This window comes from Colobus angolensis, unplaced genomic scaffold (assembly GCF_000951035.1).
Source record: "Colobus angolensis palliatus isolate OR3802 unplaced genomic scaffold, Cang.pa_1.0 Scaffold69, whole genome shotgun sequence".
Classification (NCBI taxonomy): domain Eukaryota; kingdom Metazoa; phylum Chordata; class Mammalia; order Primates; family Cercopithecidae; genus Colobus; species Colobus angolensis.
The window spans coordinates 4,718,515-4,734,183 of NW_012120598.1; the positions used below are offsets into that span (position 1 = coordinate 4,718,515).

Genomic DNA, 15,669 nt, shown 5'->3' on the forward strand with positions numbered 1-15,669 from the left:
TACCTGTCCTTCAGAGCTCTTAGGTGACTAGGTGTTTTGTCAGTGAGCAGTAATATTTTGAAATGAATCTTTTCTGAGCAGTAGGTCTCAACAGCGGGTTTAAAATATTCAGTAAACCATGCTGTTAAGATTTGTGCTGTCATCCCAGTTTTGTTGTTCCATTTATAGAGCATGGGCAGAGTAGATTTAGAATAATTCTTAAGCACCCTAGGACTTTTACAATAGTAAATCAGTCTTGGCTTCAAAAACTTAAAGTCACCAGCTGCATTATCCCCTAAAAAGAGAGTCAGCTTGTCTTTTGACGCTTTGAAGGCAGGACTTCTCTCTAGTGATGAAAGTCCTAGATGGCATCTTCTTCCAAATAAGTCTGTTTCATCTCCGCTGAAAATCTGTTATTTAGTGTAGCCACCTTCATCAGGAGTCTTATCTAGATCTTCTGGATAACTTACTACAGCTTCTACATCAGTACTTGCTGCTTCACCTTGCACTTTTGTGTTACAGAGACGGCTTCTTCCCTTAAACCTCGTGAAATCAACCTCTCCCAACTTTTTTTTCTTCTGCAGCTTCTTCACCTCTCTCATCCTTCACAGAATTGAAGAGAGTTGGAGGCCTTGTTCTTGATTAGGCTTTGGCCTAAGAGAATGTAGCGGCTGGTTCGATCTTCCATCCAGACAACTAAAACTTTTCTCCTATCAGCAATAAGGCTGTTTTGCTTTCTTATCATTTGTGTGCTCACTGGAGTAGCACTTTTAATTTCCTTCAAGAACTTTTCTTTGCATTCACAACTTGGCTAACTGGCACAAGAATCTTGGCTTTCAATATGCCTTGCTCACTAAGCTTAATTATTTCTAGCTTTTGCTTTAAAGTGAGAGACGTGTGACTCTTCCTTTCACTTGAACACTTAGAGATCATTGTAGGGTTATTTACTGGCCCCGTTTCAATATTGTTGTCTCTCAAGGAATAGGGATCCTGGGAGTTGAGGGACAAAGTGGCCAGTTTGGGGGGGACAGTCAGAACACACACAACATTTATTGATTTAGTTTGCTGTCTTTATGGGCATGTTTCATGACACTGCAAAACAATTAAAATAGTAACATCAGAGGCCACTGATCACACCGATCACCAAACAGATATAATAATTTTTAATGTTTGAATATTTAAATAATTACCAAAATGTGACACAGACATGAAGTGAACCTGTGTTCACTGTTGGAAAAATGGCACCAATAGAGTTGTTTGATGCAGGGTTACCACAAACCTTTAATTTGTTTGTTTTCTTTTTAAAAAAAAAATACTATCTGTAAGCACTACTGTGCAATAAAGCTAGGTATGCCTGTATTTTCATTAAGTTGCAGAGCAAACATGATAATGTTTAGCTATAGTTTTACTTCATCTGGCATAAGATCAACTCCTTATATAACAAGATGATAAACATTGTGGTGTGCTTCTATAATTTCATTCAAGTAGATAAAGTTGAAAAATAATGACTTGCTTTTATAAACAGTATGAAGCAATGTCGTGCAATAAATAAAATTTTATTTCTTCTTTACAGTGTTCTCAAGATTATTTTTATGTTTAATCCAAATAAAGAGCAAGAATAAAGCAACATTTCAGATTTTGGTTTCTGGAGACAATAGTAAGAAAATATGAGTTATGAGTGACTTAAAATTCTTCTTGCCTGTACTTCCCTTTGAAATAGCATTATGCTTTTAAAAGCATTACACTGCTAAAGGTTAATTAGAATTCTGCTGAATTACTATAGCTAAAAGTAGGTAACAAGATACCTTTTTTTCTATTGTTTAACTCCTTTGTTTCAGAATGCCTATTCCTGTGCATTAAAAGTGTCCCTCCAAGGAAATTAGGACATCTACAGGCTTGAAAAACACCTAAGTCTCAGTCACTTGGAGTCAGACATCAGGGCTCAGAGTTTCAAACCTGCTGTGACTGGGAAAATGCTGACCTCCTTTCATTAGTATGATCTGTGCCTTTCCAGCTTTTGATAGATCCAAGCGCCATCTTCCCACCACTCACCAAATGTTCCACTTGTCAAAGAGTTTCAGGTCACTGCAGACTTTGGTTTTGACATGTGAGGGGAAAGTAGACTTCCTCAAACTGGGGAAGCCACATGTTGTACATCGTTCTGTAAACTATGATTGTTATTCTTAGTAAGGAGAATATGTGATTTCTTTTCTTTTTTTAAGTAAGCATCAAATATGTGACCAACCAGTTGGCCAGAGAATATACTGAAAGTTTTCATATAACCTCATCCAAATGTCCCCTGCATTTAAGAAATGAAATTCTTCTAATTGCATTTATAAATTGTAAATTAAATTGCATTTAGAAATTAAAATTCTTTTTCTTAATTTGTTTTCAAGGTGTTCTTTGCCGAAGATGTGGGTTCAAACAAAGGTGCAATCATTGGTCTCATGGTGGGCGGTGTTGTCATAGCAACAGTGATCGTCATCACCTTGGTGATGCTGAAGAAGAAACAGTACACATCCATTCATCATGGTGTGGTGGAGGTGGGTAAACGTGACTGCATGTTTGCAAGTGGGAATTAAAGAAGACTATGAGAGAATTAGGCTTAGCTCTTTGCTAAGAACTATCTAAGTATCTCTTTCAAAAAATGAATCAATGTGCTTCCATGATGCTTGGGTTACAGCTGTTCTTTCTTGTTTTGCTTTTTGTTCGTTGCAACTTATCATGAATATTCTGATCAAGGTATTGAGATTGTGTGTTGTTATCTCAACTTATAATTTGTGTTGAAGTTATCAAAATAACACAAATGATAATGCATGACTTTTAAAAAGTATGATTACTCTTAGACTTTTTTTTCTTTTTTTTTTTTTTTTTTTGAGGCGGAGTCTCGCTCTGTCGCCCAGACTGGAGTGCAGTGGCCGGATCTCAGCTCACTGCAAGCTCCGCCTCCCGGGTTTACGCCATTCTCCTGCCTCAGCCTCCGGAGTAGCTGGGACTACAGGCGCCCGCCACCTCGCCCGGCTAGTTTTTTTGTATTTTTAGTAGAGACGGGGTTTCACCGTGTTAGCCAGGATGGTCTCGATCTCCTGACCTCGTGATCCGCCCGTCTCGGCCTCCCAAAGTGCTGGGATTACAGGCTTGAGCCACCGCGCCCGGCCGACTTTTTTTTCAAAGACAACAAAAATCAATGTGAGAAGTTAAAAGTAAAATCAAAAGTAGGAAGTTGCTTTTTCCAAAAAAAAGCTAAACATATTTATTCCTGGATTTCTTATGTCTTAAATAGTCTGGCCTCTGAATACAACCAGGTAATAGTAAATAATGTGACTTTTCAGTGCAGACTTTTACCTTTAAAGTTTCTCAGGAAATCACACTATACCAAATGGCCCACCAAAACATAAATGATTGTTATTTGAGAGTTCTTCAACCTATTACCCTGCACTTCCACCTGAAATATCTTAGTTTCAAGGTGCTATACAAAAACGAGAGAGAGAGAGAAAATTTACAAATAAGTTATTTTTGTGCATTTAAAATGTCATTTGGATGGGGGGAAAAGTGTTAAAATCTCACAGTATATGCAACTTTTTAGGAAACTGTCTTTCAGAGAATATAGTATAAACATAATTTTTATATGCACAGGGAAACTGAAAAATTTGTGTGACATTTTATTGTGATATTTTAAGAGTTATGGAATTTTTGGGGCTGAAAGATACATTGATGATGATCAATCAAATTGATCTTCTCATCTAGTAGATGAGGGAACTGAGGCCAAGACAGAAGGGTTCAAATTACGCAGGGTCAAGCTCAGAGTCCGTATTTCCCCTCGTATTCCCCACTGCTTTTTTTTGAGGCAGAGTCTCGCTCTATTGCCAAGGCTGGATCTTAGCTCACTGCAACCTCTGCCTCCCGGGTTCAAGCCATTCTTTTGTCTCAGCTTCCTGAGTAGCTGGGACTATGGGTACACGCCACCATGCCCGGCTAATTTTTATGTTTTTAGTAGAGATGGGTTTTCACCATGTTGGTCAGGCTGGTCTTGAACTCGTGACCTGAGGTGATCCACCCACCTTGGCTTCCCAAAGTGCTGGGATTACAGGTGTGAGTCACCACATCCAGCCCCCATTGCTTTTTCCATCAGAGAAAAGTCCAGATGTTGCTAGGGAGCTGAAGATTCCACTGTCCCCAGGGAACTGTGCTCTAAACCATTCTTGATTAGAAGAGGACAGAGTTTAAATAAATGAAATTTGTGGTGAAGCCAGAATTTCATTTTGCTCAGCACTTAAAACCTCTGCAGACTACAACAGAAGCTGCTGATGGAAGTTGGGTTTGAGCCTCATTTCCCCATTCATACTGACGTGGATGAGCAGTGTAAGGAAGGAAACCAAGAGAACAGCAGGCAACAGGGTGGAAAGGAACGGATTGGCTCATAGACCAGAGTGTGAGCACATAAAAGCAATGACCCCATTGTCACGTTCGGTCATTGCACCTTTTGTAATGGTATCTAAGCTTGTGTCCCTCAAAATAGTATAAGATATGTTCTCATTAGTATCAGTTTCTTTCATTTCTGCTCTAATTAATTTTTTTAAAATTTTAATTCCATATTTGAGCAAATAAAGATGTCTTCATACTTGAATAATTCAAGAGCTCTTTTTTGCTGTTGTTTTGTTTTGTTTTATTGTTTTGTTGTTGTTTTCTTTTTTGTTGTCGTTTCTTTGTTTTTTGAGATGGAGTGTCGCTCTGTTACCCAGGCTGGAGTGCAGTGGCATGATCTCCACTCACTGTAACCTCTACCTCCCAGGTTCAAGCGATTCTCCTAACTCAGCCTCCTGAGTAACTGGAATTACAGGAGTGTACCACCATGCCTGGCTAATTTTTGTATTTTTAGTACAGACAGGGTTTTGCCATGTTGGCCAGGCTGGTCTCGAATTCCTGACCTCAAGTGATCCACCCTCCTCAGCCTCCCAAAGTGCTGGGATTACAGGCATGAGCCACTGTGCCCGGCCTTCAAGAGCCCTTTTTAATTTATTTAATATAGTTCTATCTTTACTGCCAGTCTATCCATTGAAGTTGCCTGTCTTTGATGCCAAAGGCCAAATACTTGGGTTCCTAGGGCTTCCATAACAGAGTAACACAGATTGGGTGGATGAAGCAACAGAAATTTACCTTCTTACATTTCTGGAGTGTAAGATCAAGGTATCAGCCAGGTTGGTTCCTCCTCAGGCCTCTCTTGTTGGTTTGCAGACGGCTGTCCTCTCCCTGTATCTTCACATGGCCTTCGCTCTGTGTTCCACTGTGTCCCAGTAAGGACATCAGTCATATTGGGTTAGGTTCCACTCTGATGACCTTGTTTAACTCTAATTACCTCTTTGACCCTATCTCCAAATAAAGTCACAGTTGGAAGTGCTGGCAGGTTAGGACTTCAACATGTGAATTTTAGGGGGACACATTTTAGCCTGTAACAGGCCCCAGTGATGCTGAGCATAAAAGCAAGGCCTCCACCAAGAGCTCTTTCCCTGGCTGTGCATGAGACTTACCAGGTCCTACCTCAGACCTAGGGAAACAGAATTCCCAAATAGGAGCCTCAGAATCTGAGTGTTGAAAATTTCCCCAAATGAATGAGATGTGCAGTAAGATTTGAGAATCACTGACACATCATTTTAACATTCCTTCCTTTTAGTTCTATGCACAAGCCTTAGGGAGTGGAAAATGGTTATCTCTTGCCTCCCAGATAACCAGTTGCCCTTTAAGTGCTCTTCCAGCTGCCTGAATTAAAATGGTTTTTTTTTTTTTTAGTCAGTTACCAAGCAGTGTCTCATTGGACTTAAAATGTCAGAGGAGAAGTTGACATTTTGACCCAGATTCTGAAATTAATTTTTAAGCCAGAAGGTATCCTTGCAGGAGCAAAGTCGGGAAAGATGGCTGTTCAGCTCTTCTCTAGATACTCATTTTGCTGTCTACTTGAGAGCAACTGGAAACCTTTCTAAATGAAGGGCCCCACCTCGTTTGTGTTTTATTTCCTCTCATCTCCTTCTTCCTCTCAAGACCTTTGTGGCTGTCCTTCCCGAAGGCAGCCCTCTGTCCAGTGCCATGGTGTGTCTGTACAGCAGTGTTGAAATAGACCACATTCTCCTTTTCTGTCCTCAAAAAATGTATAGTCTAGCTGGGATGATAGAACTTGAACACAGGGAGTTGCAACCCAGCCTATGCGTGTTCTCAGGTGGGAGAGCACTGTGGGCTTTCAGAGCACCATTTTTCTCCGCATTCCAGCGTCTGCACGGAACGGAAGTGATGCTTCTGAAATATCCTCTTCCTACCTTAACCGGCCCTCTCACACTCAAGTACATGGAAATACCTTTATTTCCGGCTCTAGGTAACCTTCATTAATCAGTAACCCTACTTCAATAAGAACAAAAATGAGTACATGAATATTTCCAGTTAGACTCACCTCAGTCACTCAGAACAGAATACCACTGTACTTACGTACCATCAGTGCATGAAGAAGTCATGATGAAAGCATTGGTTTCCAGGAAATTTCTCGTTCTTAGAGTGAAAAATGCCTGCAGAAGATCACAGAGATAGGAACCCTAGGAAAAAAACCTGAGAACAAACGTATAAATGAAACAAGCCTAGAATAGTCACGTACCACTTCACACTGGAGATAACGTTCTGAGAAATGTGTTATGGGGCGGTTTCATCACTGTGCAAACATCGTAAAGTACATGTACATAAATCCAGACGGTATAGCCTGCTACGCACCCGGGCTACACACCTACAAGCTATTGCCTCTAGGCTCCACACCTGTGCAGCGTGTTGCCACACTGAATACTACAGACAGTTGCAACACACTGGCAGGTATCTGTAGTTAAGATACAGACAGATAGAAAAGGTACAGTAAAAAAATACAACATTAGAATCTTATGGGACCACCATCATATGTTTGGTCTGTCATGGACTAAAATGTCAGTATGTGACCCATGACTGTATTTTTATTGGTAGAGTTGTTAGCATTTGGAAATGCGCACTTGCTAGTTTTGTTTTAAAAAAAATAAGCAGTACATATTGACTTACTGATTTACTTAGCCATAAGGCCAGAGGGTCACTCTGTGAGCCGCTGGCCGTGCTTTCCCAAGGAGGTAACTATGCCTTATTGGTGCTTCAAGCAGTGAAGCAATAGCCCTTTGTTATTACCACTCCCCAAATGCACCCTCCATGTCAGAATACCCCTGTGGTGGCTGGAAATCTCAGCACTAGCTGAATCACCCACCCTTGCTCCTGTTTTAGGACGTTCCTGCAAAGCCCACTGATCCCAGGATCTGTTTAGTGCAAGCGATACTTTTCTACATTCACATACATAGACACTGGATATTTAAAAATACATATTGTAGCTCTTTCTGCTACTCTTCCCAGAGATGTCACCTTTAATAAGGAGAAGTTGGGGGCACAGCTTCTCTTTATTATAGGATGTGAAAAAGTTTTCCTCTCACGGATCTGATCACTGGAACACCAGAAGTCTCCCCACCCCACCTCCGGGTCATCTCATTAATGACCTAAATAAGAAGAGAGTTCCTTATTTGGCTTTTATGGAGGTATGGCATATGACTTCCTGAGAAATGTGCTGTCATACTAGTGACTTCATAAAAAGATGTCCTGAGAGGTCCTTTCTTCCCAGCCAGAAACTGACCCGCAGGGTACAGATATACTGACGTCGGCATTGTAGAGTAGTTGGAGAGAGTGGTCAGGTTGAATGGAAAGCCACGATAAGGAGAAGTGAGGGTGGGTGCAGAACCTAGGAGTGACTTCCTGCTTACAGAGCAGCAGGAAGAGAAATTGGAAGATCAAAGGAAAGTATCAAAAATGATTACAGGCCGGGCACGGTGGCTCACACCTGTAATCCCAGCATTTTGGGAGGCCAAGACAGGTGGATCACTTGAGGCCAGGAGTTTGAGACCAGCCTGGCTGACATGGTGAGACCCTGTTTCTAATAAAAATACAAAAAATTAGCCAGGCATGGTGGCGCACACCTGTAGTCGCAGCTACTCAGGAGGCTGAGGCAGGGAAGTCGCTTGAACCCAGGAGACGGAAGCTGTAGTGAGCCAAGATCACGCCACTGCACACCAGCCTGGGTGACAGAGCAAGACTCTGTCTAAAAATAAAAAGAAAAATTAAAAAAAGATTATGAAGGGATAGCAAAGGAGTTCCTGAACCTGCCTGAAGAATTGCTTGATGTTGGCAATAAACACAGTCAACTGCTTTCTAGTTTTATATATAACTAAAAAGAGATGGCATCAAAATTAGGAAAACAAGCATCTACACAACTAAGTAGCAAGCAATTACTGGGAGGTTACTAGGAGGGATAAGTCACTAGCTTGAAAACTTCCTGGCTGTTTTCTTTGCTTTTATTTTTTTTTCCACATACTTGTGGCTCCTTTGATCTGTCACAGTATTGTTGTGTTGTACGCCTTAGTTCCCTCACCCTCCTTTACTTGTCTGGTCCATCTCAATGACAGGATTTTGTCGTTTGGCCTGACTCAGTCCCTTGTATAAAAGGACATCTATCAATCCACATCCTGCTGGTTACTGTACATAATAAAATGTAAACGTGGTGTTTCCTGCCTCTCCTCCTAGCTCACACACCTCCATGTACATACTCTAGGGACAATAGGAGGAGACCTGGAAACTCAGGACACCCAAATAGAATGTTGTCCCTGCAGGCGGATAGCTGAGCTCTAAATTACTCTGGATACAGTGAAGGACTAAATGGTTCCAATGAACCAGGCTCAGGGAGAAAGGGAGAAAAGGGTAAGGGGGTATGGAGGTAAGGCAAAGAGTGTCGAAAGTTCTCCTCAAAGCTATTTTAGGACAAGGCAGGTCAGGCTGTTTGGGCTCAGCCCTTTTCAGCGTGTGTCATAGGCAGCAGCCAGTTGAAGCCGTGCCGCCATGCAGTGCGGGGACCCAGGTCTCAGGAAGGTGCGGCGTACTGAGAGCCAAATGAAGACTTCAGATCAGTTCCTGCTGCTGTGTATTCCAGGCAGTCTGGGAAGAGAATGAATATTGAGTGGTTGTAGGTATGTGTCTTCATCCCAGAAAGTGACAGATGTTTCTACCTGGTTGGAAAAATGGAAATTCTGTCCCTGACCGCATTGTCTTTTTTTTTTTGAGACAGAGTCTTGCTCTGTCACCCAGGCTGGAGTACAGTGGCTGGATCTCAGCTCATTGCAAGCTCCGCCTCCCAGGTATACACCATTCTCCTGCCTCAGCCTCCTGAGTAGCTGGGACTACAGGCACCTGCCACCACGCCCGGCTAGTTTTTTGTATTTTTTTTTTTTTTAGTAGAGGCAGGGTTTCACCATGTTAGCCAGGATGGTCTCGATCTCCTGACCTCATGATCCGCCGCTCTCAGCCTCCCAAAGTGCTGGGATGACAGGCATGAGCCATGGCGCCCGGCCAACTTCATTGTCTTATTCCTTCCAGAACAAGCGCTACGGGCTCAAATCTCCCCTGGCTCTGCTTTAAGAGAAATAATACTGCGTCCATGCAGAGGCCCTGTCTGCACAGGGGCATGGTGGGGCTGGCCTTCACCTGGTGGCGCTTGTCACTGCTGTAGCTTAGCAATGAGGAAGAGATTGGTGAGCCTGCTGGAGAGGAAGGCTACCCTTACCTGCTGCTTTTCCTTTAGCGGTAACTTTATCCATAGACATGAGTACTCAGTTTTTCACATCTAGCTTTCAAGGGCTTAGAGATTAAAGATCCAATCCATACTCCTTGGATGCCCTTTTGTCAAGATAATCCCTTCTCCTGTAGCTCCGTCTGAGGTCTGAGGGCCAAGCTGCCCCATGGCAGGAATGGCAAAATGTAACTGTCCTCTCAGTGGCAAAAGGTAATAGAATTAGCGAGTAGCGAAACAGAAGCCAAGAAAAGACAGGAGAGTGAGAGGCCTGGATTGTGCCCCAGCCTTGGAGCCTCATCTCTCTAGCCAGGGACTCTGAGGTGTTTGGCTTTGGAGTTTGAAGAGGAGATAAACCTATCAAATGGCCAGGTGTGCCCCTGCCCCTGACGCATGCAAATGATTGTTGACAGCGAGTGTGATGGTGGATGTGCCTCCTGGAAGAGATGAAAGCATAGTATTCCAACAATGAAGCAGCATGGGGGCTTTTTTCTACAATGAGAAACATAGCAGCTTTGTGCTTGATCTCCTAAGCAAGATCATTTTTTTTAACCTGGGCATTCTTTGAGATCTCAGTTACGAGATGACGGGGAGCAGAAATGATGCCCAAGTTCGAATGGCATACTGCTGCAGATAGGCTGTCTCCTGGCACGCAGATTTACAGGGTGAATGAAATCTCTCATGATTGGTGCTAATCTTTAACCATGGTGTTTTAACTTACAGGTTGGAGGCTAATTACACAGTTACCAGTTAAAGCCAGGTGACCTCATTTGTTGACAACAGTGCAGATCAAAGGAAAGAGGAGAGGATGAGGAAAACATCTGTGACTTGCTCCCAGAGGGACAGGGAAGCTGAGCATCCATTCGAGTAGTGTCCTCTGAGGACTGGCCTTGGTTAGAGCTTGTTGTTAGGAGTGTGCTAAGGGGAGATGCCTAGGTCTGTCATTGGAGTAACATGAGAGTTTGACTGCAGGGGAACTCAGGCAGCTCTGAGCCATAGGACGGTAGATTGGAGGGATTCACAGTGGCACACAGTCTCTCCATAAATGGGAACTTGAAAATCAGGGCATGTGGTCATGGTGGCTCACGCCTGTAATCCTAGCTCTTTAGTAGGCCGAGGTAGGTGGATCACCTGAGGTCAGTTCAAGACCAGCCTGGCCAACATGGTGAAACCCCCGTCTCTACTAAAAATACAAAAATTAGCTAGGTGTAGTGGTGGGTGCCTGTAATCCCAGCTACTCGGGAGGCTGAGGCAGGAGAATCACTTGAACCTCAGAGGCAGAGGTTGCAGTGAGCCGAGATTGCACCATTACGCTCCAGCCTGGGCGACAAGAGCAGGACTCCAACTCAAAAGAAAAAAAGAATCAGGGCACATGATGGAGGGAACACCCTGTCCCAAGGGACGAGGGAGCTGTATCTCTACCTTTTCCAGCTGCGTTGGGATGAGCCGCTGCTAGTCATTCCACCTCCTTCCCACACTGAAAAGAGTCAATCACTTCATGAAGGGGGGCTGTACAAAGGGACCACGGGGGACCTGATTATACTGACAGATTTTTTGAGACAGAGTCTCCCTCTGTTGCCCAGGCTGGAGTGCAGTGGTGCGATCTTGGCTCACTACAACCTCCGCCTCCCAGGTTCAAAAAATTATCCTGCCTCTCAACCTCCGGGGTAGCTGGGACTACAGGCACATGCCACCACGCCCAGCTAATTTTTTTCTGTATTTTTAGTAGAGATGGGGTTCCATTATGTTGGCCAGGCTGGTCTTGAACTCCTGACCTTGTGATCCGCCCACCTTGGCCTCCCAAAAGTGCTGGGATTGTGAGCCACTACGCCTGGCCTTTTTGTTTTGTTTAGTTTTGCGTTGTTGTTTGAGACGGAGTCTCACTCTGTCGCCCAGGCTGGAGTACAGTGGCACAATCTTGGCTTACTGCAAACTCGGTCCCCCAAGTTCAAGCCATTCTCCTGCCTCCACCTCTGGAGCAGCTGGGATTACGCGTGTGCACCACCATGCCTGGCTAATTTTTGTATTTTTAGTAGAGACAAGGTTTCACCATGTTGGCCAGGCTGGTCTCAAACTCCTGACCTCAAGTGATGCACCTACCTCAACCTCCCAAAGTGCTGGGATTACAGGCATGAACCACCGCACCCAACCATATTGACAGATCTTTTAGTCTGAATTATTATCAGCCAGTGTGGTCTAGTCATGACATATCTAGCTCCATCTCGAGACCTCATGTCTTACTGCTGACATCACGTCCTCACTGGTACTTTTTCTTCCTTGGCTTCAGGGGCATTGCTGTGTAGGCTCAGATCTGTGCCACACAGGGTGTGTAGGGGGAAAAGCTGCATAAGTGGGGGAATGTCACTTAGCAACACTCAGCAAGGGGGAATGGGCCTGAAGTATTCTCCCAGAGATGAAGGAGCAGCCCATTCTAGGGAATATCCCTTTGAAGGACTATCTTCTGTATGGTACATCCGAACTTTTCTCTGGAAAACATGCCTTTTCATTCTGATGATTTTGTATTTATTCTCTTCCATCTTACCATGGTTTTCCAAAAAAGGAATTTTAACAGACAAAAAAGTAAGCCGTTACTCATTCAGCAGAGTTAAGAACCTCCTGTCTTCTGTGAACAGGGAGAGGTATAACAAATATAGTAAAACAAGAACAGCCACTGCCCACGTTGTAGTGGTAAGTACCCTGCCCAACCTGCAGAGAGTAAATTCCCCACACAGCTCTAACAGTGACACGGGGAGGAAAACGTCTTCAGTTACTGGCTTCACCTTAGTTAGAGGTAAAGCAACATATTAACAGAGAGGGTCTGATTTTAAACTTTTAGCTGAACATAATTCTATAGTATCTTAATTCTCAGTTTTTTTAAAAATTACATAATCTAGAATGGTGTCGTCCTTACTCTTCCTTTTTTCTTGTGCCAAATAATAGCCCCCTTTGGCGTATGTATGTTATTGTTTTAATTAAATGATTCTCAAACCTCTTCTTAACATTTTAACAAACATAAAATTTGATAGAAATGGGCTAGACTAAAATCAGCATGGGAAGATATTCAGCAGTCTAGGAAATCAAGTATTTTTCTACACAGATTTGAGTGTCACCCAAGATACAGTATACTTTGCTGAATCTCCCTTCATGATACTCTTGTGGTTTTATCTGTCTTACCAAAACACTTCCAAGTAAAACAGGCTTTCGTTGACACCATTTGTCCTTTATTGAGCCAACAGAGGAGGAAAAAATACCATTGCACTGGGTTTATCCACTTACTGTGGAGTTGGGGAACCAGAAACAACCACTGGACACTTCATAAGCGCGCCAAGGTTTCCACCGCCACCTGGTGGCTAGATGGAGCACAGCATTTGTATAACTGGTGGGCAAAGGCATTCTCCAAGATGTCAAAGTGGGGGAGAAAATCATGGGTGTTCTGCAATGAAGAATACTGTACTCCTTATCTTTTTACTGCTTCTCCATGTTCACCCTTAAAGGATTGATTTTTATTTTTTACTCAGCTCTCTTCTTCCTTGTTTTTCAGGTTGACGCCGCTGTCACCCCAGAGGAGCGCCACCTGTCCAAGATGCAGCAGAACGGCTATGAAAATCCAACCTACAAGTTCTTTGAGCAGATGCAGAACTAGACCCCCGCCACAGCAGCCTCTGAAGTTGGACAGCAAAACCATTGCTTCACTACCCATCGGTGTCCATTTATAGAATACTGTCGGAAGAAACAAACCCCTCTGTTTTATGATTTACTCATTATCGCCTTTTGACAGCTGTGCTGTAACACAAGTAGATGCCTGAACTTGAATTAATCCACAAATCAGTAATGTATTCTCTCTCTCTTTACATTTTGGTCTCTACACTACATTATTAATGGGTTTTGTGTACTGTAAAGAATTTAGCTGTATCAAACTAGTGCATGAATAGATTCTCTCCTGATTATTTATCACATAGCCCCTTAGCCAGTTGTATATTATTCTTGTGGTTTGTGACCCAATTAAGTCCTACTTTACATATGCTTTAAGAATCGATGGGGGATGCTTCATGTGAACGTGGGAGTTTAGCTGCTTCTCTTGCCTAAGTATTCCTTTCCTGATCACTATGCATTTTAAAGTTAAACATTTTTAAGTATTTCAGATGCTTTAGAGAGATTTTTTTTCCATGATTGCATTTTACTGTACAGATTGCTGCTTCTGCTATATTTGTGATATAGGAATTAAGAGGCTACACGTTTGTTTCTTTGTGCCTGTTTTATGTGCACACATTAGGCATTGAGACTTAAAGCTTTTTTTTTTTTTGTCCACGTATCTTTGGGTCTTTGATAAAGAAAAGAATCCCTGTTCATTGTAAGCACTTTTATGGGGTGGGTGGGGAGGGGTGCTCTGCTGGTCTTAAATTACCAAGAATTCTCCAAAAAAAAATTCTGCAGGATGATTGTACAGAATCATTGCTTATGACATGATCGCTTTCTACACTGTATTACATAAATAAATTAAATAAAATAACCCTGGGCAAGACTTTTCTTTGAAGGATGACTCCAGACATTAAACAGTCAAAGTAATTCTGGGTGGGGAGAGAAGAGGCAGATTCAATTTTCTTTAACCAGGCTGAAGTTTTATTTATGATACAACAGAAGATGAAAATGGAAGTGGCAATATAAGGGAAGGAGGAAGGCATGCCTGGACAAACCCTTCTTTAAGATGTGTCTTCAATTTGTATAAAATGGTGTTTTCATGTAAATAAATACATTCTTGGAGGAGCACCTTTGTGCTGGTGTGAATGATTCTATGGTAACAATCTTGGCCATTTACTGATCTACAGTAAGAACTGTGGGTACCCAGTGAGAAATCTTCTCATGTTGAGTACCCACACCTGTTGTGTCTTAATTGCAAGTCTGAGTAGGAAGTTAAGGCCAACTTGTGTCTCCCAGTGCTGGGAAAATATTTCCTAGACCTAATTTACAGTCTTGACTTGATCTAAAATATTTTGCTTCCACATTTTGGCCCTCAAGTTTGACCCAAATGAGAGACAAAGGGAAAAGTTCCAGGGAAATAAAAATTAAGACAGCTGATTGTTATCTATTAAACAGAGTTTCTTTTTGTTCTTTTGTTTATTTTTGTTCTTTTTGTTTCTTTGTTTGTTTTTTATTGAGATGGAGTCTCGCTCTGTCGCCCAGGCTGGAGTGCAGTGGCGTGATCTCAGCTCACTGCAAGCTCTGCCCCCCGGGTTCAGGCCATTCTCCTGCCTCAGCCTCCCGAGTAGCTGGGACTACAGGCACCCGCCACCACGCCTGGTTAATTTTTTGTATTTTTAATAGAGACAGGGTTTCACCATGTTAGCCAGGATGGTCTCAATCTCCTGACCTTGTGATCCGGCTGCCTTGACCTCCCAAAGTGCTGGGATTACAGGCATCAGCCACCACCCCCGGCCAAAGCAGGGTTTCTTATCCTGAATGCTACTAACATTTTGTGGGAAATAATTACTTGTCAAAGGGAGTTTTCCTGAGCAGTGTGGGATATTTATTTAGCAGCATCTACCCACTGGCAATCAAAAGTGTCTCCAGACATTGCCAAATGTCTTTTAGGGGACAAAGTCAATCGCATTTGAGAACCACAGTTCTGTAGTTTAAAATAATGTTATATGTACATAATTATTTATTGGGAAAGTCTCCTTATGTTCAGGCTGCTGTAACAGAATCCCATAGACTGGGTGGCTTTAATATGTCTGTCTCAGTTATGGAAGCTGGATGTAGGAGATCAAGGTGCCAGCAGAGTCAAGTTGGCCAGGGCCCTGTCCTGGTTCACAGATGGCGGCCTCCTGGCTATATCCCTGTAACAGAAATGCAGGTTCAGTCACTTGCTGCTTGCCGAATCCAATTAAGAGTGAGAAAATGGTATCAAGAAAATGACTTTTTATTCCAAAGCTAGCTTGGAGGAAGACGTGCAGGCTTCCTGCCTTAAGGATATTGCTTCACTTTTGGAGCAGAAAGTGGGCACAGTTTTTCGTTTTTTGTTTTTGAGACAGGAG

General features: G+C 42.8%; 1 protein-coding gene across 10 annotated transcripts in view; it reads left to right on the plus strand.

Moving 5' to 3' along the window:
- The window catches only part of APP (amyloid beta (A4) precursor protein), a 301,277-nt gene extending 286,873 nt beyond the window's left edge, over positions 1–14,404 (plus strand). For all 10 annotated transcript variants that reach the window (XM_011926496.1, XM_011926487.1, XM_011926488.1 and 7 more), the window contains 2 exons: positions 2,376–2,522; positions 13,179–14,404. In XM_011926496.1, the coding sequence (XP_011781886.1) occupies positions 2,376–2,522; positions 13,179–13,280 (249 nt within the window). In that variant the 3' untranslated portion in view covers positions 13,281–14,404. The remainder of the gene's footprint in view (positions 1–2,375; positions 2,523–13,178) is intronic.
- The last annotated feature ends 1,265 nt before the right edge of the window (positions 14,405–15,669 follow it).